General features: G+C 51.4%; 1 protein-coding gene across 1 annotated transcript; it reads left to right on the top strand.

Annotated features, from left to right (window-relative positions):
* SLC26A9 (solute carrier family 26 member 9) lies at positions 1-20348 on the top strand. Its single transcript, XM_064635849.1, has 21 exons — positions 1-121; positions 7057-7183; positions 8146-8285; positions 8478-8588; positions 8869-9044; positions 9715-9879; positions 10456-10608; positions 10957-11039; positions 11290-11437; positions 12153-12266; positions 12716-12793; positions 13327-13422; positions 15247-15353; positions 15915-15984; positions 16077-16169; positions 16592-16708; positions 17266-17583; positions 17798-17852; positions 18252-18397; positions 19165-19242; positions 19867-20348. Exons 2-21 carry the CDS (start codon positions 7059-7061, stop codon positions 19912-19914), a joined length of 2421 nt encoding a protein of 806 aa, XP_064491919.1. The 5' UTR covers positions 1-121; positions 7057-7058; the 3' UTR covers positions 19915-20348.
* Positions 20349-22138: the final 1790 nt, after the last annotated feature.

Genomic DNA, 22138 nt, shown 5'->3' with positions numbered 1-22138 from the left:
CTGAGGTGATTTATAAATGACTCACTGGCTTCTTTGAGCACAGACCTCTGCACACCTCCTTGGGAGCACCTCTCCTGCCACATCTGCAGCTCCCCTCGCAGGATCGCCCGCCGAGGCGCAGGTAACCCCCTCCAACAATCGGGCTCTTTGTCTGGGTGGGCGTGGGGGATTTACACTCCGGGTTGCACAGCCACTGGGTGTGAGTTGCAGTATTTGGAGAACTGGTACTTCTTTTTTTTCTTTTTTTTTTTTTTTCTCTTCCCCTCCTTCTCTTTTCCTCCCTCCTTTCCCGCAAAGGGGATTTACGGCGGGCAGATTTACTCAGGAATTAGCAACACCAACGATCCAACAGCTTGATTTATGGGGAGAGGCTGGAAGAGCCAAATATGTGAATTACTTATTGCTAGAATAAATCCTGCCATCTTATCCTGTCTGGTTCCTGCTGAGATCTGTGGAGGGATTTGCCTGGTATAGGAGAGGCAACACTGATGAGAGACCCTCGTTTTCTGGATCCTTGTTATGACCAGAACTGTCTGTGCATGGGATGTGTAAAGTGGTCCCTGCCCTGAGGATGTTGCAGCCCAAAACAGATGTTGCACATCCAGGCATAGTGGGAAGGGATGCAGAGCCCAGAGCCTGCAGGCAATGGTTGAGGAGCACTTGTTGTGCACAGGAATCTAACCTAGGAAAGGGGTCTTGGCTGCAGAGGGGATGCTGGAGCATGGAGCCCTGGCTGTGGGCACACAACCAGGTTAGGAAGGAATTTTAAAGTTGGAAATGAGAAGTGGTTCCCACACTGAGACCTGTCAAACTGGGTGTAGGGTCTCCACCTCCTCCCAGAGCCATTTCATGGGGTGTTTAGGTCCAGTTTGGAAGGCTCCTGTTTATATAAGCAAGAGGAAATATTCCCTCAAGATTGCTCCACTGCGGAAATCCACCCAACAGGGATGCTTTCTGCTCTGCCCTGATAAAATTTGTCCACACCTTATTTGTAAGCAGGCTGAAACCTGGAGCTAGGGACCTGTCCTTCTTTTCCTTGCAGATGAGTCCTTGGAGTGACATTTGTTGCTGGTCACCCAGTATTTCTGCCCCGGGTCAGATTATCCCAGTAGATAAACGCTGTCCCATCCTCTACCTCTGGGACAGGATGGATGGGGTGACCCAGAGGAGTTTTTCCTTCTCCAAGAGCGAATCCACAGGGGCGGGAGCACGTTCAGGAGTGAGCTCTCTGCAGGCATCCTGGATCAGTGTTTGCAGGCACTGCAAGAATGCCATAGTCTGCAAACTTTTTAATTCCTTTGGATTTGCATTGCCCACCTGCTCTTCAAAGGCAGAGGGCAAGGTCTGTGTCAGAGGCATGTGGAGAGCAGAGACTGCAGCAGTGAGGGACAACAAAGTCTCACTTCTCCTTTTAAATGCCCTTTCTAACCTTCTCTCCTCCCCATCCCGACTGCTCTGTACGCTGTGGGAGCGGGAAGGGGATGGGAAGGATGGACACACCACTTCCCAGGGGACAGGCTGGGATGCTGCTGGGATCAGGCACTGCTCTCTGCCACACTCAGCAAGGTGACACCCCGGGGGCTGGCAGGGCAGGGAAGCTGTTGGCTTTGGGAGGACTGTGATGGGGAGTTCTGACATCCCAAACCGCAGCCCCCCAGGCCACGTGTCCGCTGCTGCCTCGCCCCAGCCCAGCCCTTCCCCGGAAAGCTACGGCGCTGGATGCAGCCACGAAAGTCATGGAGGGTTGGGGTGGGGTTGGGAACAAGAGGGTTAATTAAACAAATCACAAAAAGCAGGCCCAATCTGGGCTCTGTCACCCCCGTGCCAGCTCAGGGCAGACCCCCCGTGCCCGCAGCATTTGCTCGCTCGCCGCCGCGTTACAAAGCGCAGAAGCTGAGCTGCTGGATACAAACATTTTTTTTCTTAATAAACACCCTTTGAGCCAAACACTTTGGCTTCACCTTCAGTAGCTGGCAGATGTCTGCAGATTTTATTATTCTGGTTACCAAGCACAGAGCTAGTTTGGTTAGAAACTCGTGTGAAGTGGTACATCAAACATTGGCACCGGCCCAGCGCCGGCAGCACAAGAGCGCAGCTCCTGCCCGGTGCCTGCGCTGGGCTGGGTCACTCACAACGAGAAAAGGGCCATCTGCCTTATGGAAATCACCTATTCAACACTCCAAATATTTAATGTAAACAGAAGGACAACAGTGATTTAACGCCTGGCTGCTCCGTGGCGAAAGTGCAGGAGTGGAGGAGCGGGGATGGCAGATCCCGAGGGGGATGTTACGGCCGGGGCGCAGCAGGATGGGAGGTGGGAGCTGGAGGGAAGCAGGGATGTCTCCTCCCAGCCCTCCCCAAGGTGTGTCAGGGCCCATTAGCACCTCCTGGCACCCCTCTCCCTCCTTCACCCTCTCCCTCTCCCTCTGGCTTCTATTCCTCCAGCCATGGTGATGGTTCCTCATGGAAAATCCACTGAACCAGCTAAGTTTTGACTGAACTTTATGGATTCTGGCATTTTGCCTTTTCTTGAGGCTTAAAGCTGCTTTGGGAATAGGATATTTTTCCTAACTGATTTATATGCTCTCCTAGCATCAGCCTTTTCTATTTCCAACAGTCAAAGGTTAAGGAAAGGTTAAACCCAAGGGATAAATGTGTGTGCCCAGTGCGTGGCATCAGCCCCCCAAATCCAACCACTGCTTCCCTGCTTCTGCCTCTTCCCCCTCCCCAGATTACTAGGGAAGGTGTTTTTACCAATATACTTGTGCCAGAAACGTGGGGTCATAGATCTGGCTCTACCACTGCGAGGTGTTCTCTTCCTGAATCAGTTCATTTGTAGATGAAGGCTGTGGCCACCCAGAGGCAAAGGTAAAACAAAACCAAATGGATCAAAGTGGGAGGAAAAAATCTGTGCTCACCAGGTGAAGACTTCAACCTGAATGAACATGCCAGGGGTCCCTTGGTCATGAGTTCCTGGAGTGGTCCATCAGCTGGACTCAGTCCTGGCATTATCCTGATGCCAGGAGGTCAGAGAGAGTGAACAACCTGGGAGTGCAGGGGTGGATCCTCCAGGTTGATTGGCACCCGATTGTGGAGGTGATTTATACAACATCCTTCTGAAACACCTGAACTGAGTGACTGACTGACAGCAGAAACCTCCTTTTCCTCCTGCCTGGGTGCTTTGCAAACCCAGCTGGACACGAGAGGTGTGAAAGGGAGATGGAAAGGGGGGTGAGTGGCAGGAGGGTGAGGTAGGGTTCAGTCTGGGAGAACACCTGGCACTGCAGCACCCAGATCTGCAAAGCCTGACACTGAAATATCTGCTACTGCAGCACCCAGATCTGCAGAGCCTGGCACTGAAATATCCAACACTGCAGCACCCAGATCTGCATAATCTAACACTGAAATATCTGACACTGCAGCTCCCAGAATTCCAGAGCCTGGCACTGAAATACCTGCCACTGCAACTTCTGGCACTGCAGCATCTGGCACCACAGAGCTCTGTCTGTGCCCACACCATGCAGATTTCAGGGCAGGAGGCCATGCCTTCCTCTCCTGACCTTTTAGACATGGGCCCTTTCCCTGTGTTGCCCCAGGGCTCCCATGGCACCTGCACCGGAGTGGGAGGGTGGGAATTGTGGGGAACACAGTGCTGAAGGCACTGATTCAGGGAAACAGGAGTCAAGACCTTGTCCTGGTGTTGCAACCAAACCCTTGCACCTGTGCTTGCCTTCTCCCTGCACACCTTGTCTCCTGGGTTAGGGGAGAGTTGCTTTTATGACCCTTTCTTGGGCAATGGAGCTGGGAGGGAGGTGTTTTGGATGAAGATTCACCCAGGATTTGGAAGAGACCAGACCTCTGAACCCCAGCAGTCAGCACAGACTTGTGCAAGGAGAAGGGGGATGGAGAGGGGACAGGCAAAGGAGGAAACATTACTTATAGAGCTCTGATTTTTTTTTTTCTCCCTAAAATGTAGCAGAGGCATTCCCTGAATCCCATCTCTTGCACTGGGGTCAGTTTGGACCCTTATATCATACATAAGGCAGTGATCAGGTGGCTTTCCCACCAAATCTTGACTCACTCCTTGGACTGGAGTCCCTGTTCTGTGCCTAGGTCAGGATAGAAAAGTGGCTTTGTGCCAGTGGCTCCTATCAACACCAGCCAGGAACCTCAATGTGACTTTCCTCTTCCCAAACACAGCTATCACCAGCACAGGGACAGGAGATAAGAGCTTACTAAGTGTGTTTGCAAGATGAACTCTGGGAAAAAAAGGTCTGTGGCTGGTTTGGGACTGGCACAGTTTGGGTTGGCCAAGGATGGACTTATGGGACACTTGGCTCGTGATCTGCTGGGACAATATTATTCACCCACATCATATTGTCAGAGTGAAGCAGTTCTGGTTTCATTTGTTGTTTGCTCCAAGTATCACATCACATTTGTGTACTCAGCCTGTCACAAGGTCTCAGTGGACTTAGTGAGGTCAGACTTCACATTTCTGGAGCATCACCCACTCCAGCCAACAAACTGCAGGAATGGGCTTCCTGAAAAGCTTGTGACACGGGCCCCCCACTTGGAGCTCTTCCCCCTGACCTTGCCCTTTATTTAGATGCCCACAGTGGAACAGAAATCTCGAAAAACCTGGTCCCTGAAATGCAGCAAGTGACTGGCACTCTGCTTTCCCCTCCACAGTCACTGCACTGCTCCGGGGTCCGGCCCCAGCTGCAGGATTTAAACCAAGCTCTGCAGCTTGTCGGGGTCTCAGCCCATGGACACCAGGACAGCTGGCTTTGCCTTTTGTTCAAGGAGCAGTCACACAGCTCGTTCTCTTTAATTCCAAAATCTCAGAGGTTTAACCTGCTGTTTGATCTAGGGCAAGGCCAGTGATAAGCCAAGTCAAGAACTTGACTCTGTCCGAGACGCTGACATCATTAGCCTGTTTGTTTAAGATGGAATTTAATCATGGGGATATTTTTCCCTCTATACTTGCTTTGTTTATTATTTTCCCTGATTGCCAGCACTTTCTCTCAGCGGGGGAAATTCATTAAAGGGCTGGGATCTAATTAGCTGGTTGGGTCTGTCTGATGGCACACACACTGTTCAGCAAGGGATGGAGCTGGGAAATACAGCTCAGGGAGGCTTCCTGCACCAGAACCTCAGGTGGGTTTATCACCCCCGAGAAGCTGTTGCTGAGTCTGGACCTGGGCTACAAAATATCCACAAGGGAGAACTGGAGATTCAGAGCAGAGCTGTGGGGCTGGGAGACAGGCTGGGAACCTGCTCAGCCATGGGATCGGGAGGCAGGGACAAGACATGCATGCAGACAGATGTGGGAAAGCTGAATGACTGTTCATCAGAGAGGCTTTTGGCACGAGTGTAGGGGCTGGGAAGAGCCTAGGACACTGCCTAGTCTCAGCCTGCACCAATCCTCCGAAGGTAAAGCTTGTCATGGCCCTTAGAAAGGTATCCCCAGGTGAAAAGGAGCAGCAGGGATACCAGTGTGAGCATGCCTGCAGAGGGCACTGGATCGGGCACCTGGTGCTGCAGGAAGAGGGATGTGCCTCCTCTTTCCCGGAGCTGTCCCTCCAGAGCCATAGGCTGGGACCCCTCCTGAGTCCCGTGGGTGCAGATCAGAGCCTGGAATCAGAAACACCCCATTGCTGGAGCTGTTTTACAGCAAAGTGCACTTGATTGCCCCTGTGATGTCTAAAGGAGTGGGGTTGATGACCTCCCTTTTTCTAGAAGCCATTAGCTCTCATTTGCATAATGATTCTGTTGACCTAAATCCTCCCCAAAGTTTCGGCTGCCTGCATCATACTTTCCTCCCTGCCCGGCTCTGCTGGGCCACTCTGCTACACAGTGCTCATGTCTCCCAGCTCTGAGGCACCTGCTCATCAGCAAGGACTGGCATCAGTCCCACTTTGCTCATTCAGGTTCCGTGGAACTCGGTGTCAAGGTGAGCACTGAGATCAGCAGTGCAAGGGGGAAGAGGTTCTGGGACATTCAGATCACTCCTTAAGCTCTCAGCAACCTGGATGTTGTTTCTTGATACATTCTCCTGCCTGAATCATCAGCTTTTTCCACCCCCTCTTCTCCTCCTGTGTTGGGCAATGACCCACTTAGATACAGGCCAAACCACAAATAATTACCAAGATCCTTGTTTTATATCTGACCACTTCCTCCCTCCCCTCCCAGCCTGGCCAGTTTGGGATGATTCTCCCCTCTTCCCAGGCATGGCTGGTAATAGTAAAATAAGGGTTCTCTTGAGTTCATCATCTCTCTGGTGAGACCCAGATACGGGGCAGGACTAGTCTGCCCAGATGTTTTGGCATCTTCATCACTGAAATGAAGTAGCAACAGTTATCTCTCTGCACATCACTTCCTAGAGTAAACCAAGGACTCATCCACAGCCTCTCACGGCAGGAGAGGATTGGGAAGGCTGTGGAATGCCAGTGGGACTGGGCAGTGTGGCAGGAACACCTCGGATGGAAGCAGCCTTTGATCGTGGTGCCAGTATCTCCCACTGCAAACCGTGCCAGGGCTGCCCAGCCTTGCAAAGCCTTGGCAACCCCACCGATGGTGAAACTGAGGCATGAGAAAGGTCAAGTGACTCGCCCCAGGCAAAAAGGCAGATGCTGGCAGAGCCAAGATTAACATCCCTGCTCGCCTGCCAGGCAATCCAGGACCGGCTGGATCCCTTTTGCACGGCATCACTCGTTAACATCGACTTCCAAAGAGCTGCTAAAACCCTCTGTGCCAGGCAATCCAGGATGGCTCTGTCCCCTTTGCACGGCATCACTCATTAGCATCACCTTCCAGGAGCTGGTAAAGCTCCCTGTGCAGGAGCAGCAGCCCCTGGAGCTGGGAGAAGCCACTCCCAGGACCTGCCTCTGCGCCACGGGGAAACTATTTAGGGTGGAGAAGTTCGGGGAGGGCTCCCAGACGCTGGAGGTGTCCGGTCTGTTATACTGCAGGTGGGGCCAGCTCCACTCACATTCTTGGCTTTGCTTTTTTTCTCCTTTTTTTTTTTTTTTCCTGGGAAAAACTTTAATGACCCAGAGATGAGCCAGGCCAGGCCTCGCTATGTCGTGGAGCGCCCCGCGTACTCCGTCAGCCTCTTCGACGAGGAGTTTGAGAAGAAAGCCAGAACTTACCCCATTGGGGAAAAGCTGAGAAGCCTTTTCAGGTAACAGAGAATGCTACAGCTGGGGTAAAGGTAGATTTAGTCTGGAGTTGGGGTATAACTCAGACCTGGGGATGTAGTTCCCATTTTTATCCTGGGAAGCCTTCTCCGTGGTCTTCAAGGGTTTGATGGATGAAAGGGCATGGGAGAAATGCAAATTGTACTGAAGCAAGTGAAACTGGTGGCTCTTTTCACTGTTGGGTTGGAAGGCAAATCAGCAGAAGAGTTTGCACTAAGTGCATTTGGGATTTGGGGTTCTGTTTCCAGAGGTGTTTTTTTTGAATAGTGAAAAGAGTACAATTGGTGGTGTGGGTATTGGCATGTGGATTATTTTTTTAAGCTTTTCATCTGTATTTTCCTTTTATCAGCTTCCTGATCAAAACCAATACCAACTTAAAGAAAGGTTTATAATCATGCAAATAAAGATGAATAACCCTGCTGATACATTTCCTGGAAAACTATCTTCCTTCCTTGGAAAAAAGGAAGGCAGTAATACAGGAAAGAATAAACATGCACATTAGCAAAAAGAAATGTGAGATGTTGCATGTGTCAATCCAGAAACAATCTTCTTTTTTCAGACACGCTTGGAGGGTTTTTTGTGACCAAGCACCTGAAAAAGTTCATCTTTGGCTCTGTGCAACTGTCCCATGAATCTCTGAGCTGTGTTTCCTCCCCACAGCTCACCTATCCCCTGTCTGAAGGGGAGCAGGATATCAGGGAGCTAAATCCTTCATTCTTTGCAGTTTCCAGCTGTGGCAGCATTGGGGACCTCTCACTATATGAGGAAGGTCCCCATAATAATCTTGGCCTTGTAGGGAAGGGAAGTGCCCCAAACTCTGGGCTCAGAATTTGGTGAGGGAGAAAGGTTGAGACAGTCCTGGGAAGATCCTTCCTTGCTCACTTCCCAGCTCCCTTGCTTCCTCCCTTCTTTACTCATTTGCTTTTATTTTTTATATCTCCTTCAGGTGTTCAGCTTCCAGATTCAAACTCACCCTCTTTCGCCTGTTCCCGATACTCGTGTGGCTTCCCAAGTATAAAATTAAGGACTATATTTTGCCTGATGTCCTCGGTGGGCTCAGTGCTGGGACGATTCAAGTGCCACAAGGTGAGGTGTGATGACTGTCTGGGTCTCCAAAAGGGAGTACCAGTGTGCCAGTTGAAGGTCTGCAGACGATGCTGATGCCCAGTTTGGGGGGGTTTCCTGCCTCTCCTGCTGACATGTATAAACCCAAACTCTACCTCCAACCTGGTTGTTCCTATATTTCTTTGCAGTGCCCATTTCCCTTGTGTTTTCCAGGGATGGCCTTTGCTCTCCTGGCCAATCTGCCTCCTGTCAATGGGCTCTACTCCTCCTTCTTCCCCTTGGTACCATACTTCTTCCTTGGGGGAATCCATCAGATGGTCCCAGGTAAGAGTCTGCAGAGCGATTGTCTGCCCAAAACAGTTAAATACTGGCTGGGAATACTCTGTGTGTCCCAGAATGGGGCTGTTTGGTCTGTCAGGGGTTTGTGGGATGCCTGATTCTGGCTGCACAGCAGGATCTGACCCCACTGAACCGTGGCCACATCCCTCTGTGGGGCTGGTGATGGGCTGGGTGACTCAGCCTGCAGAGCCCAACCTGCCTCAGCGCCTTCCAGGACAGGATGCTCCCTAGAGAGAGCTCCTGACCTCACTGTCTTGTGCTGCAGGTACCTTTGCTGTCATCAGCATTATTGTTGGCAACATCTGCAATGAGTTGGCTCCAGAGTCGGACTTCCAGTACTTCAACCACACCACCAATGAGACCAGTGTGAACACCACGGCCCTGGAGGCAGCCAGGCTGGAGATCTCTGCCACCTTAGCCTGCCTGACAGCCATCATACAGGTAAGGACTTGCTGCACCACCCCTGCTGCATCCTCTGACCCGCGGGGAGTCAGCCAAACTCTCCCTGGAGCAGGGATGGTGGCAGTAGATGCTGGGAAAGGCCCCACTTCTCAGTGGGATGCCTCAAAATAGGGGTTTGGGGGGATGCCATCCCTGCTTTGGTCTCGGTGTGAAATTCTCCACACGGTGAGGGCAGGATGGCAGCCAGTGGTGGCACCCTGCAGCTCTCCTCTCCCCATCCCTGCTCCAGGACAGCCCAGCCCTTGGCTGTGTGGGAGGGAGCAGCCTGTCTGACACCTCTGCAGCCGTTCAGTCCGGCTGGGTCCCACCAAAATCCGCCAGATGTTGTGCCAAGCTTTGGGAAGAGGCTGTTCCTAAGAGTCCCTGCTGTCCCCGCAGCCAGAGGTGACCCAGCCCTGTCCTGGATGCAGGAGCTCTGCCTGCCAAGGGGTCACTGCCCTGGAGCTGCTGTCCCTGTGCCACCCCAGGGGGGATCATCCCCTCCAAAACCCTGTGGGGCAGCGGGGCCGGGGAGGATCTGTCCCCCTCCAGAGGGGGGAAACACCCGTGGGAGATGCTCCGTCCTCCTCCTCCTCTGTCCACTCCGGTGCCAAAGGGACACCTGGGGCTGTCACGGTTCTGATGGCACCTCGTCTGTCCCACCCTCTAGCTGTGCCTGGGATTTGTGCAGTTTGGCTTTGTTGCCATCTACCTCTCCGAGTCCTTCATCAGGGGCTTCATGACGGCGGCGGGGCTGCAGATCCTCATCTCCGTGCTCAAGTACGTCTTCGGCTTGACAGTCCCGTCTTACACCGGGCCCTTAGCTATCGTCTACGTAAGTGGGTGCTCTGGGCAGACACCTTCCACCACCCCTCAGGCATCACTGAGACCCCCCTGAGGGAAAGGGGGGGCTTGGAGAGAAGGGAAGGGCGGAGGGAAGGGGAATCCATCCACCAGCCCTGCCCTGCACACCCTGCTGCTGCCCTGCAGGGCATTAGCTGAGCCCCTGTCTGTGAGTTTCCAATAAGAGATCATTAAATGGGACTGGGATTTGGGGAGAATGTGAACTGTGTTTACATTTACAGTGCTTTACATTTACAATCATTAGCAAAAGAAACTTCCCCCATGAGCAGGTTTGCCCATTCCCTGGATTTCCTCTATCTTCCATGGATGCATCCTCCACTGATGCAGGCAGAACTGCATTTAACCACCAGCACAGGCCCAGGGCTGGTGGTTGATCCCTCAGAGAAGTTTCTAGCACTTTTCTCATCCCATCTCATCGCATCTCATCTCCCCTCCCATCTCAGGGTGTTTGCAGTGATTATGGTGACAAGTTCTCTCCGCTGTGCTGCCTGTGTTGCCCGGAGTCTCTGGTTCCCCATGACACCCTCTCCTCTTCTCTCCCCTTTAGACATTCATTGACATTTGTAAAGGTCTGCCCAAAACCAACCTGGCCTCCCTGGTCTATGCCTTGGTCAGTGCTGTGCTCCTGATCATTGTCAAGGAGCTCAACCTCAAGTACATGAAGAAGATCCGGATGCCCATCCCCATGGAGATCATCATTGTAAGTGACACCGAGGCTGTCCCTCAGACCCTCCCCGCCCCTCCCAGCCCTGCTGGTCACAGCAGACCCATCATGTAGAGTGTCTACACAGTGAATATGACGTGGCTTGGGGTCAGAAATTGGGCCATCCTCACGCAGGACACCTCTGACTCCCAGCTCATCCCTGTCAGGCTGTACCTGCATCCTGGGGATGGGGAACATAACTCCTGCTGGGACTGTTCTCTCCTCGCCCAAATTTGGTGGTGATTTTATTCTGCCAGCCCCAGGAGCACAGAAAGATTAGTGCTCTGAGCCAGCTCAGCTCTCCCTGCTCACTCACTGCTCTTTATTCTCTTTATTGCCTTTCAGGTAATAGTTGCAACTGCCATCTCTGGCAGCTTTGACATGCCCGAGAAGTACGGCATGCCAATCGTCGGGAAGATCAGTATGGGGTAAGAGCCTGTGCAGCTCTGACTCACCTTCCAGACAGTTTTCCTTCCTCCTCCTCCTCCTGCAACCTGGAAAACACCTCACTCTTCCCTGCTGTGTGACAGTCCCCTTCCAGGACTGTCAGGCAGCACTGTGACACAACCCCCACCACCCACTCGAGCTGTGCACGGCGCAGACATGGGTTATGTCATTCCTGAGCACACCAGCTCCTCACCCACAGACACTCACGTCACAACTCTGCTCTGAGTGCAGGTTCCCAGAGCCCACCCTGCCCCTGGTGAGCAAGTGGAAGGACATGGTGGGCACGGCCTTCTCGCTCGCCATCGTGGGCTACGTGATCAACCTGGCCATGGGGAGGACTCTGGCAGCCAAGCACGGCTACGACGTGGACCCCAACCAGGTAACGCTCGGGTTGGGAGGCGCGGGCAGGGACTGCTCCTCTCGCTCTCAGGCGTGAAGGGAAAACCTCAGGCGTGAACGGGAGAAGCGCTCGGACGTGCCGCGCTCCAGCCAGAGCTGCTCCCCCTCGCTGGCAGGCTCGGGTGGCACAGTGCTACGTGGGGGCAAAAGGACACGGCACACACATCTCCACTGAGCTGCAGAGAGCCTGGAAGAGGGAAGGGAGCCTTAAGCTGAGCTCTGCTGCCTTGCCCTCCCTCCAGACCCAGGGGTTCTGCTGGCACAGACGGCCTTTCTGGCAGGTTGTTGGAGCACAACAGGCACATGTATTTCTCAGCGAGCAGAGAAAGACCTGGATTCCTGGTGTGTCACCCAGATACTGTGGGAGGCAGGACATTAAATAATCCTCTTTTGTCATCACTGGCACAGTGGCAGCTTTCAATAACAGCCACACATACCACATGGAGCCCTGCCCTTAGTGTGTCAACAGATGACAACGTGTTTATGTGGAATTGTGCTTCCAGGTTTCCCTGCTACACCAGAACCCATCCCAGCTCTTACTGAAAGGAAAGGGTCTGGGACACACTGCAGGGAACCCAGGGCGCTTTCCTGGCCACACAGACCCCAGACTCAGACACCTGGTCTCCTGGCTGCTCACACATGTTGGCAGGACGGGCTGCTGTTCTTTGTGATGACCATATTCCACATCTCCGCAGGAAATGCTGGCACTGGGCTGCAGCAACTTCTTTGGATCCTTCTTCAAAATCCACGTGATCTGCTGTGCTCTCTCTGTCACTCTCGCCGTGGATGGGGCAGGAGCAAAATCCCAAGTTAGTGCCTCCTCCTCCTCCTCCTCCTCTCTTCCCTACATGACCCTCCTTGAGCACAAACCCTTGAGCTGCCACATGCTTTGCCAGCCTGACGTGGCTTTGCAGGTCTGGAGAAGCTTCACATTCGAGTGCTCCATGTTGTTGTTGCTAAAGGAGAATTTCCTCCCTCTCCAACCCCATTTCGTTCCCTGGGTGGTTCTTTGGATTGGTCACAGATGTAGAGCTGTCAATCTGCATTCCCAGTCTGGCTCTCAGAGCTACCAGTGAGGGAAGTTTGTGGTTATCTGTGAGATCTTCAAAATCCTGCCTATTTTCAGAGGCAATCATCTGCTCATAAAATACTGCAGTGACCAGTTGTGCCCTTGGCTGCAGCAGCAGGAGGAGAAAGACCCCTGGGGAGTTTGGGGAGACATTGCTGTTTGCTGAAGTGATTTCTCTCCTCTCTGAAGGTGGCAAGTTTCTTTGTGGCCTTGGTGGTTATGGTGACCATGTTGTCTCTGGGAATCTACCTGAAACCTCTTCCAAAGGTAACACAAACATCTGTGCAAGCGGCCGTTGCGACACAGGCTCCACACACCCAAGAGAAGGCTCAGTCTGGCTCCAAAAAAACCCTCCAGCAAACTGCTGCATGGGAGGGGGTTTGTTCCTGGCCTGGAGACCCCTCTGCACTGAGCCTCTGGAAGCAAGAATCACAGAATCATGGAATGGATGGGGTTGGAAGGGACCTTAAAGCTCATCTCATTCCATGCTCTGCCATGGGCAGGGACACCTTCCACTAACCCAGGTTGCTCCAAGCCCCGTCCAACCTGGCCTTGGGCACTTCCAGGGATGGGGCAGCCACAGCTTCTCTGGGCAAATAGAAGTCTAAACAACAGTCTAAATTACAGTCAGAGAATAGTCTAAAATACTCTGCTTAGATTCAGGCAAGATCTTTGTGAGCATCGCCCTTCCCCGTTTCCTTGTGGGATCTGGACCAAGGAAGGCAGATGCTGCAGAAAGCATCTGCTGCCAAACATGGCACATCCACATCCTGGCTGACACCATCTCCTCTCCTCCACAGTCTGTCCTGGGAGCCCTCATTGCAGTGAACCTGAAAAACTCCCTCAAGCAGTTGGCTGATCCCTTCTACCTGTGGAAGAAGAGCAAGCTGGACTGTGTGAGTGCCCGGGGTGGTGGGAGGCATCACCTGCCTCGCCTGGCAGCCCAGCCCAGGGCTGTGTGGGGCCTGGGCAGGACCAGCAGGTTCTGGGGGGCATTTAGGGGTGTGAATCCCTTGCAGGAGGTGGGTTTTGCTCTCTCAGTGTGATGGTACTTCCAACCCCTCACCAACGAGGTCCTGGAGCCTGTCCTGGCCAGCTGAGCACCCTGGTGCTCAGAGCACATATCAGAGAGGCCTGAACTATTACCTGCTGTGTTTAAATGCCAATCAACTGCGGGAGCCTGTTTGCCCAGAACTAGCCAAACCGGCCCTGCTCAATATCTGGGAGTCATGACTTAAAAACTCACACAATAGCCCTCCAGGGTGAGGAGAGCCCTTCACAGTGATAAGGACTCCAGGCACTGGTTGATGTATAAACCCAGGCAGGGGGTGCGGGGGAGTGAGAACGGAATTTGGAAATGTCTGACATAAAAAGACAGTGTTTGAACAGGACTCCCACGGCTGAGTGGTGTGTGTGGACACTGAGCCAATATCCTGTCAGGTCCCGACAAACCCCCTTATCGGAGGAATCAGGAGTCCAGAGGGGCTGACCTGAGTCTTGAAGAGCTTTCCCAAAATACTGTTCAAACAGGTGCTGGAGGAGGGATGGGTTGGCAATTTGAGCACATCTCTGAGCGGGTTCTGCTGATGCTGGTGGGTGGGATGGAAGGTCTGTCAGCTCTGGCAGTTCATGTGAGGGCAGTGAAGTTACTGCCCTTTACCAGAGCTCACACAGGGGAGCACAGACCGACCCCAGGGGCTTAGAGACCCCAGGGCAAAGCCTGAGCAGACCCCTGAGGGGATGGTGGACTGAGTGGAGGTGCTTGGTGCTGCCTGGAGATTGGTGCAGGGAGAGCAGGGACCAGGCAGATGCCAGTGGAGTGAACGGGATTCCCCTGACCTTAATCTCCTTGGAATTTGAACTAGATTCAGTGTCCTGTCCCAAAATGGGGAACACTGATTCTGGGTGTTGTCAGGCCACTGGTGTTCATCACCTTAAAGCTGGTTGTGTTTCAGGACAACTAACTCCACAGACAGAGCCCAGCACGAAGCCTGGATGGTGGGAAGCCCTTCCCTGCCATTTATATACACAATCCATATAAATGAGGAGGCTGAAGTCATCAGTTACTCTGACTTGTCCAAGGTCAAAGTTAGGTCTCATTAGTCTTGAGGATGGGATTAAAATAACCTGATAATGATTCTCAGAGGGCAAGTTTATGAGCTGGGGCAGGACTAATTTCATGTGGAAGGAGCTGCTCAAGCGCTAACACATAAAAATGACAGATGTCAGAGCTCTGAGCTGGAGGTGAAGCAGGTTTTGGGGTGCTCTGCCATACTTGGCCATCAGACCTGCTCTGTGGCTGGGCCATTTATAGCAGGTGCTCAGGAGGTTTTCAGGGAGATGCTGATTCCTTCTGAAATGCTCTGACTGCCAGCAGGAGCTTCTTGGGGCTGAGAGCAGATGGTGTGATCTGCAGGAGCCTTTCCTGGGCTAGCCAGGCTGATACTTTTTCGGATGGAACGAGCGCTGTGTTCGTGCAGCCGTGAAGAAACACACTGGCTGCTTTTACGCCTGAGAAACTGGGGCTCCTGGCAAACTTCCCAGCAAGGATGTTCCGCACGAAAACACGCAAAAAAACCGGAGAATTCGGGTTCTGGAGGATTCAAGTCTTGGTCTATCGATCCTACGTGGTTTTGGGAGTCCGGGATACCAGCACAGGGCCGTTTTCCATCCATCCCTGGCAGAGTGAAATGACCTGCCACGCTCTTCTCTCCCTGCAGCTGGTGTGGCTGGTGAGCTTCCTCTCCGCTTTCTTCCTGAGCCTTCCCTACGGAGTCGCGGTGGGCGTGGGATTTTCCGTGCTGGTCGTGGTTTTCCATACCCAGTTGTGAGTACCAGGCGCAGCGACAAGAGACAGCAAAACCTGCCAGGGGCAGAATACAGGGTTTTATAACCGACCTCTGGCCCGTGTCTGGAAGGAACGCGCGGCAGGAGCCCGGGGGAGTGCAGGTGTCCTGCCCGGAATGTGCAAACAGGAATGGCAGGCGCTAATTTACCGCCTGCATTCCCGCTCCCGTGCACATCCCAAGGCGAGGGGAAGTCTCGGGGTATTTACTTCACCCTGCACAGCTCCCAGCAGAAAGTCCTGCTCATCAAAGGAGCGAGCCCTGTGCATGTGCAGAGGCCGGTGGGAAGTTTTCACACCCTTTTTAATCCATCAAAGCCCCTTTATTAACATTTCCCAGTCTGGGATCTCAAACTGCTGAGTCTTTTTTTTTTTTTTTTTTTTTTTTTTTTTTTTTTTTTTTTTTCCCCTGTGGACTCTGCAGGGATGGAAATGAAAGTATTTTCATAAAGCAAATTTTCAAATCCTGGTGTGGAATGTGAATCAAAGCAGTTTTTTTCCCCTGCACCCTTCACTCTAATGCTGATCCCTTCTTTCCTGCAGCCGGAACGGTTCTGCCCTGGGCCAAGTGACTTCCACTGACATCTACAAGAATCCCAAATCCTACAACAAGGTAAGGTGAAGATAAAGCATCCTCAGGGAAAGTGCTGTTCCTTGTTTGCCACTGGTACCCAGGCCTGGTCTGAGCTCTTGTCTCTGTTGCAGGTACACGAGGTTAATGGGATTAAAATTGTGACCTATTGCTCACCTCTGTATTTTGCCAACTCAGAGATATTCCGTGAGAAGGTCATAGCCAAGGTGAGTGATGCCCTGACAAATTTCTGCCTGCAGCCAATCCCAAATGGCCCTTGCTCTTTCCTGGATTGCTGCATGGAGATAATTAAGCCATGGATGATTGTGACAGATGGTCACATCCATCCTTTACTCTTCCATCCTCTTCTCCCTGAGCTTCAGGACTGTTTGTAGAGCTCATTTGAGAGGTTATACCTGAACCCTGGAAGGTATCCTCCTCCAAGCTCTGCCAAAACAGGGGCATCCTGCTACTGCAAGTCTCTCCTCCCTGCATGTGCAGGTACCCCGAGTTGCTGAAGGTGTTTGGTTGCCATCAGGATCATCTCACCCCGGTGTACAGCTGGTGCCACAGACTGGGAAATACCAGGAAAGACCCTGACTATGGGTCTGAACAGGCTTTTTCAAAGAAAACTCTTTCTTTCCAACAGACTGGGGTGGATCCTGGGAAAGTGTACTTGGCCAGGAAGAAGTATCTGAAGCTGCAGGAGAAGGGGACAGCACAGACACCAACGAAGCTCCCGAAATTCTTATTGAAGCAGAACAAGGTAACTCAGGTCAGGTTCCCGTGTTGATGAATAAGATCCCAAGTCCCCATCAAACAGCTCCCCTTGGCATAGGATTTTCTGCATTCTCTTCCTGGCCACATTCACCACCTCTCACCTCCTTTCCTCCCCGCCCACATCTCCGCTCCTCCCAGCAGTCAAAACCTTAAGATGCAGGAGGACTGGGAATGCCTGGGAGCGAGAAAGCCACAGAGATAGCTAGAGTGGAAACATGGGGAACAATTTGGTAGAAACCAGGCTTGTCATCCTTCTCTGATGATGCACCTGTGTCAGCATTTCGGTTCCAAAGTGCCCTTTCGCAGCCCATTTTCCAGTCACCCCAGCTCCCCTTGGTTTGCAGTGCTGAGCAGTGAAGATGAATCATGCCAAATTAATCTAACAAATTCCAGCCCCAAGGGACACTCAGTCTAGGACCAGGTTGGAGTCATCCCAGATTAAAACACCTCATGCCAGTGGACACAGGCACATTCACCTGTCACCTCTCAGCCTGTGCTGGCAGTTGTGCCCTGCCCTGACTCTGCATTTCTGCTTTGCTGCAGACCTTGTCTTTGCAAGAGCTCCAGAAGGACTTTGAAAGCACCTCTCCAACAGATACCAACAACAACCAGACGACTGCCAACGGCGCCAGCATCTCCTACGTCACCTTCCGTCCCCCTGCCAACGGTGCCAGGCAGGTGCAGGGCTCCAGGGACCTGGGCAGCACCCCCACCCTGCAGGGAAGCACCTTCAGTGTCATGCCCAGGGCAGATGTTGACCCTGTGCTGACAGCACCGCCCTACATCAGCTTCCACACCATCATCCTGGACATGAGCGGGGTGTGTTTTGTCGACCTCATGGGCACAAAAGCTCTGAGCAAGGTTAGTTCTGCACTACAAACAAAGCCAAGCTGCAGGGCCTTCTGCTTCCTTGGGCATCTCTGATAAAAGGGGGTTACCTGCCTCAATAGGTTTGTGTGCTTTTCTCCTTTAGCATCCCCAGAACATGTAAAGCCCTGATATAAGACTTTATGTATTAAGAAAAGCTGGAGCAGCAGCCTTATTAATCCTTTCTCTCCCCTCTCATCCCTTCTAGTTGTGTTCCAGTTACCAGAAGATTGGGATTAAAGTGTTCTTGGCAAATGTGCAGGGTAAGAATCCACAAAGAACACATTTCCACGTGATCTTCCCCCATTTCTGTGCTCCTGACAGACAGGAGAACTTTTTTGTGTTCTTTATGCAAACCATGTGAGATGTCAGCCTTTTGTTGGACAAACCAGAACAGAGGAGAGAAGAGAACAGAAGAAAGGGAAGAGAAACACTGTTCTCTATGTACGAAATCAGTCCTTTCATTTGGGAAGTGACATGGCTGGAACATCTCCAAAAATGGAGAACAAAATAGATCCCTACACTCATTTCTGCAGCAAACCTGCTTCTTCCCCATGCACTCCAGCCTTGGCTCAGCTCAGAGGCCACTGCCAGCCACAGACACCCTCAAAGGCTTCCTCCTTTGCTTTCCTCCTCATTCATGTGCCTTTTCCTCTCTCCAGCCCAGGTGTACAGTGACATCAGCACAGGTGGTGTCTTTGAGGAAGGAGGCCTGGACCAAAGTCATATCTTCCTGACCATCCATGATGCTGTTTTGTTTGCACAGGCAAATATCAAAGAAGTTGTCCACCCACCCATCTTGGAAGAGGTAAATTTGCTCCACAGGCTTTCCCAGCTCACAGGACTCTTCTTATCAGGTTTACAGGCTGAATAACAAATTGCTACTGCAACTGATAAAGCCTCCTGTTTATCTCAAGTGGCAAATGCCTAAATCCAACAAAATATTTCATCTCCTAGTTGTTGTGTACAGGCCAAGCACCTACTGACTGAATGGATTTCCCTGGGAATCCAGAAGTGTAAATGTCTTATAACAAACCCTTGGCTGAGAGATGAATGTTGTCCCGTCCTGGAGAAGCCAGAAGAGCTGTTCCAGCACTGTGGCCTCAGTTTGGTGCTGGGTGGAACAGGCAGCTGCACACAGAGGCAGAATTTGGCCCTCAGAAATGAAGGCAAAGCAGATTCACCTGTCCAGGAATGATCCCAGCATCCGTGGACTCTCCCTGGGTTGGGAGGAGAAAAGGCCAAGGCAGGAAGGTGGCACATTCTGACAGCACAGTGTCAGACAGGCTCTTTCCCCAAACAGGGGTTGGTTTATTGTGTGGTAATTTAGTTGGAATCAGGGCAGTGGGAGCCAATTATCTCACAAGAACAAGTTAAGGTATCTCATATCTGGGCACAGTGATATGTCAATGCCAGCTCAGTCACAGGAGATAAACAAATGGAGCAGGATTCCTCCTGTGCCCCTTTTCCTGGGCATTTCCATCGGAGCATGTGTGATGTTTTGAGCCTGGGTTAGTCATTATTTTTATTCCTTTTGACCCTGGTAACTTGTGGATTCGATTCTTCCCTGCACAGAGGCCAAACCAGACAGAGCTGTCCATCTCTGACGAGTCTGTGGATGAAAGCACTGCAGAGTTCAAGAACCTGGAGGAGGTGAGTTCTAGTGCCAGGGCTCACCTGGCTTACAGCCACAGGTGTAAGGTGGAAATCAGAAGTCATGTTTGGGATTGATTAGACAGGAACTCCCCTGAGCCATTGCTGGGCAAACTGCAGGTAACTGCAATGCTTTGGAAAGTTAATTGCAACTATGACTTTAAGTCCCTGTCCTGAGGAGCTCTGGCAGGCACCTGGATGAGCAGCAGGTAGGTTACCCCACAGGGAATCCTTTAATCCATTCTGGGCCACACGGCTCAGGTTCACAGTCAGACCTGCGGTCTCCACACACTGGGGGCAGCTTGGAGAGTCAGGTTTAGCTCACACCCCAAAAAAAGGATCATTGGTCAAGTTTTTCAGCACAGACTTTATTAATGACACATTGACTTGCACTCACATTTGGGTCTTGGGGGGAGATCTGTTCCAGTGTTGACCTTTGCTATGCTATCCATGCACAGCTGGAGGCAGAGCAACTCCCACCACCAGCTTTCCCTCGTGGAGAAGGGATGGGAAGGGCTGGGGTTTCTGGTGGTGTTTCCCTGTGGACTGAACAATGCTGAGCTGTGTGGGTGGGTCTGTGCCACAGCACCAGCCCTAACCCTGCCTGTCTTCTGTGCCCTTTAGGAGATGTTTGGAAGCATGTTCCACTCAGAAACCCAGACAGCCCTGTGAGCACAGGGAGCATCAGAGCGTGGGCAAACCCTCCAGAACAGACTCCTCCCTCCAATCCTTTCGTGAAGACCTGAGGATACAACAGGTTTGCAAAGCAAGAGGCCACCACACCTCTTGGACTGACAGATTCCTCCCTCCTTCCTGCTCTGTCTGTGGTGTTCAGAGCAGTGGACTCTGGAGCAGGCAACAGCAACCCAGGGAAGCAGGAACTCAGGAAATGCCATCTCATGGATCAGAGGAGAAGCGAGTTCATTTGAAGGCAGGTGCCTTAACCCAGGGGATGATCAGTCACCTGTGCCAAGAGCTCTCCTTTGTCTCACACAATCAAACCCTCCTGCCCACGTTGGATTACGTAATTTGGGCATCCTGCTCCTTTCTTTTCCCCTCTTCCCTCTCTTCCTGATGAAGTGAAATACAAGCAGATATTGAAAGCCTTTCAGGGCTTTTGATTCTCGAGCGAAAGCGGCTCTTGCAAAGCGCAGCTTTGCTGGGGAACGTCGTTCCAGGATGTGCACTGACCTCCGGGGGGTCTGGAAATGCAGCCCCCCCAGTTTCCCTTCCTGTCTGTGTAGCACCACCTCTGCCTCCCCTGTGGCCCCTCTTCCACGACCCCCCTGCTCCCCTCTCTCTGTCACCCAGTGTCCCAGAAACCACTGCCTCAAAAACCAGTGCCTCAAACCAGTGCCGTACTTCTGACACCCCAAAGACCTTGGCACTCTCCCTCAGAAGGGCTAATTTCTGAATTATATGGGTTTTATTTACTAATAGGATGTGCTTTTAATCAGAAGTAAGAATTCCTTGTTACATTCATATTGCCCTGCCTGCCTGGTGGGTTGGGTACCTGCCCAAAAGACCCAGGGTCCAGTTCAAACTCCCCTTTAAGTTTTCTAAGGATCTTTTTACTGACCAAACAATACTTCAGAGAAGGCTCTTAGACTGTGAATGGCATGAAAGCATTAATCCCAAGGGAATTCTGGCTCTTCCCATCTTCTTGTTGACTGGAGAAACGAAGAGATTGAATCCAGAACATGGATAAGTGCTTTGGGGAAAGGTGTTTCTCATTTTGATCACAAATAGGAAATTCAGGGACAGGGAAGGAAGCCCTTCCTGCACATTTTTCATGATGCCATTGATCCAGAGCACTGAAACTGAAATTTGAGTGTATTTTATGCCTGCAACCAGGGAACAGCCCAAGTGACACCCTGGGCTGTGCAGGGCTTCTGGGGACAAGCTCTCAAATTGTCACTTGTGCAGCAAGAGAAACCTCTTGTTCAATATATGATATTTCCCTACTAATTCTCTACTATATTTGACAAATTTCACTAAAATTCACCTCAGACTGATGCTGCCAGGACTATCTACCTCAGGCAAACTCGCCTGCCTCACTGACCCAGAGACAGACTGCAGAGATCTTCATCACCTCTAAAAACCTGACAGACATTCTTTTACATCTGAGTGATGCTTGTAACAACTGCTATTTTAGTTTCCTTTTCTGATGCCTTCCCTTCTTACCCAGTGCTGATGATTGTGACAGTAATGACAAGGTGACAATACAAAACCTGAAAATTCCAAGTGCAAGCCAAGGGTTAAAGGGATCCTTTCTTCAGCTCATTTCAACCTCAAGAATGGCTTTTATGAAAATAAGTATAAAAAATTAGGATAAAGACACATACTTGTACGTCTTTAATTGCAACTAAACCAATTTTTTGTTTGCATTTCAAATCTCCCTACAAAATATTTCCAGCACTGGGATAAAATGCAGGAGTCACCAAACAAACCTGAACAGTAATGGAAGCAAACCTGGGCAGTCTGTTTTCTTCCCATAAATGCAAAAAAAAAATAAAGATGGGCCTTAAAATAATGAAAGTAAATTATATTTTAAACTGTTATTTCTATTTTATTACTCTAAGATAATAGAAATATGAGCAAGCTTTAATGTACAGTTTTTGAGTACCTAGACATTAATGAGCTGATTCACCAGCAGATTGCTGAAGGCTTTCTGGGAAGAGAATGTGGGATTTTCCTCCAGCTCCCAGATATCCCATTTTTAAGGAAAAAAGAGCTTCATGAACCATCCCAGCTAGACAGCCATTAAAGGAAACAACATCAGGACCCTGCCAGCTTGGTTTTATGCAACATCTCATTAACTAAGTCACCATTTCTCTACCTCAGTTCCTGATTATGTGGTGCAGGAGAGAATAATAAAACCAAAGGAGGGTAGTTT

Source organism: Pseudopipra pipra, chromosome 25 (genome assembly GCF_036250125.1).
Source record: "Pseudopipra pipra isolate bDixPip1 chromosome 25, bDixPip1.hap1, whole genome shotgun sequence".
NCBI lineage: Eukaryota > Metazoa > Chordata > Aves > Passeriformes > Pipridae > Pseudopipra > Pseudopipra pipra.
This window is presented reverse-complemented; position numbering and strand designations above follow the sequence as displayed.

Excerpts from the sequence above, each read along its gene's own strand:
- SLC26A9 (XM_064635849.1), top strand. The coding sequence starts at position 7,059 with ATGAGCCAGGCCAGGCCTCGCTATGTCGTGGAGCGCCCCGCGTACTCC. Across the intron at positions 9,045-9,714 it reads GCCTGACAGCCATCATACAG|CTGTGCCTGGGATTTGTGCA; the intron begins GTAAGGACTTGC and ends CCCACCCTCTAG. Across the intron at positions 17,853-18,251 it reads GTTCTTGGCAAATGTGCAGG|CCCAGGTGTACAGTGACATC; the intron begins GTAAGAATCCAC and ends TCCTCTCTCCAG.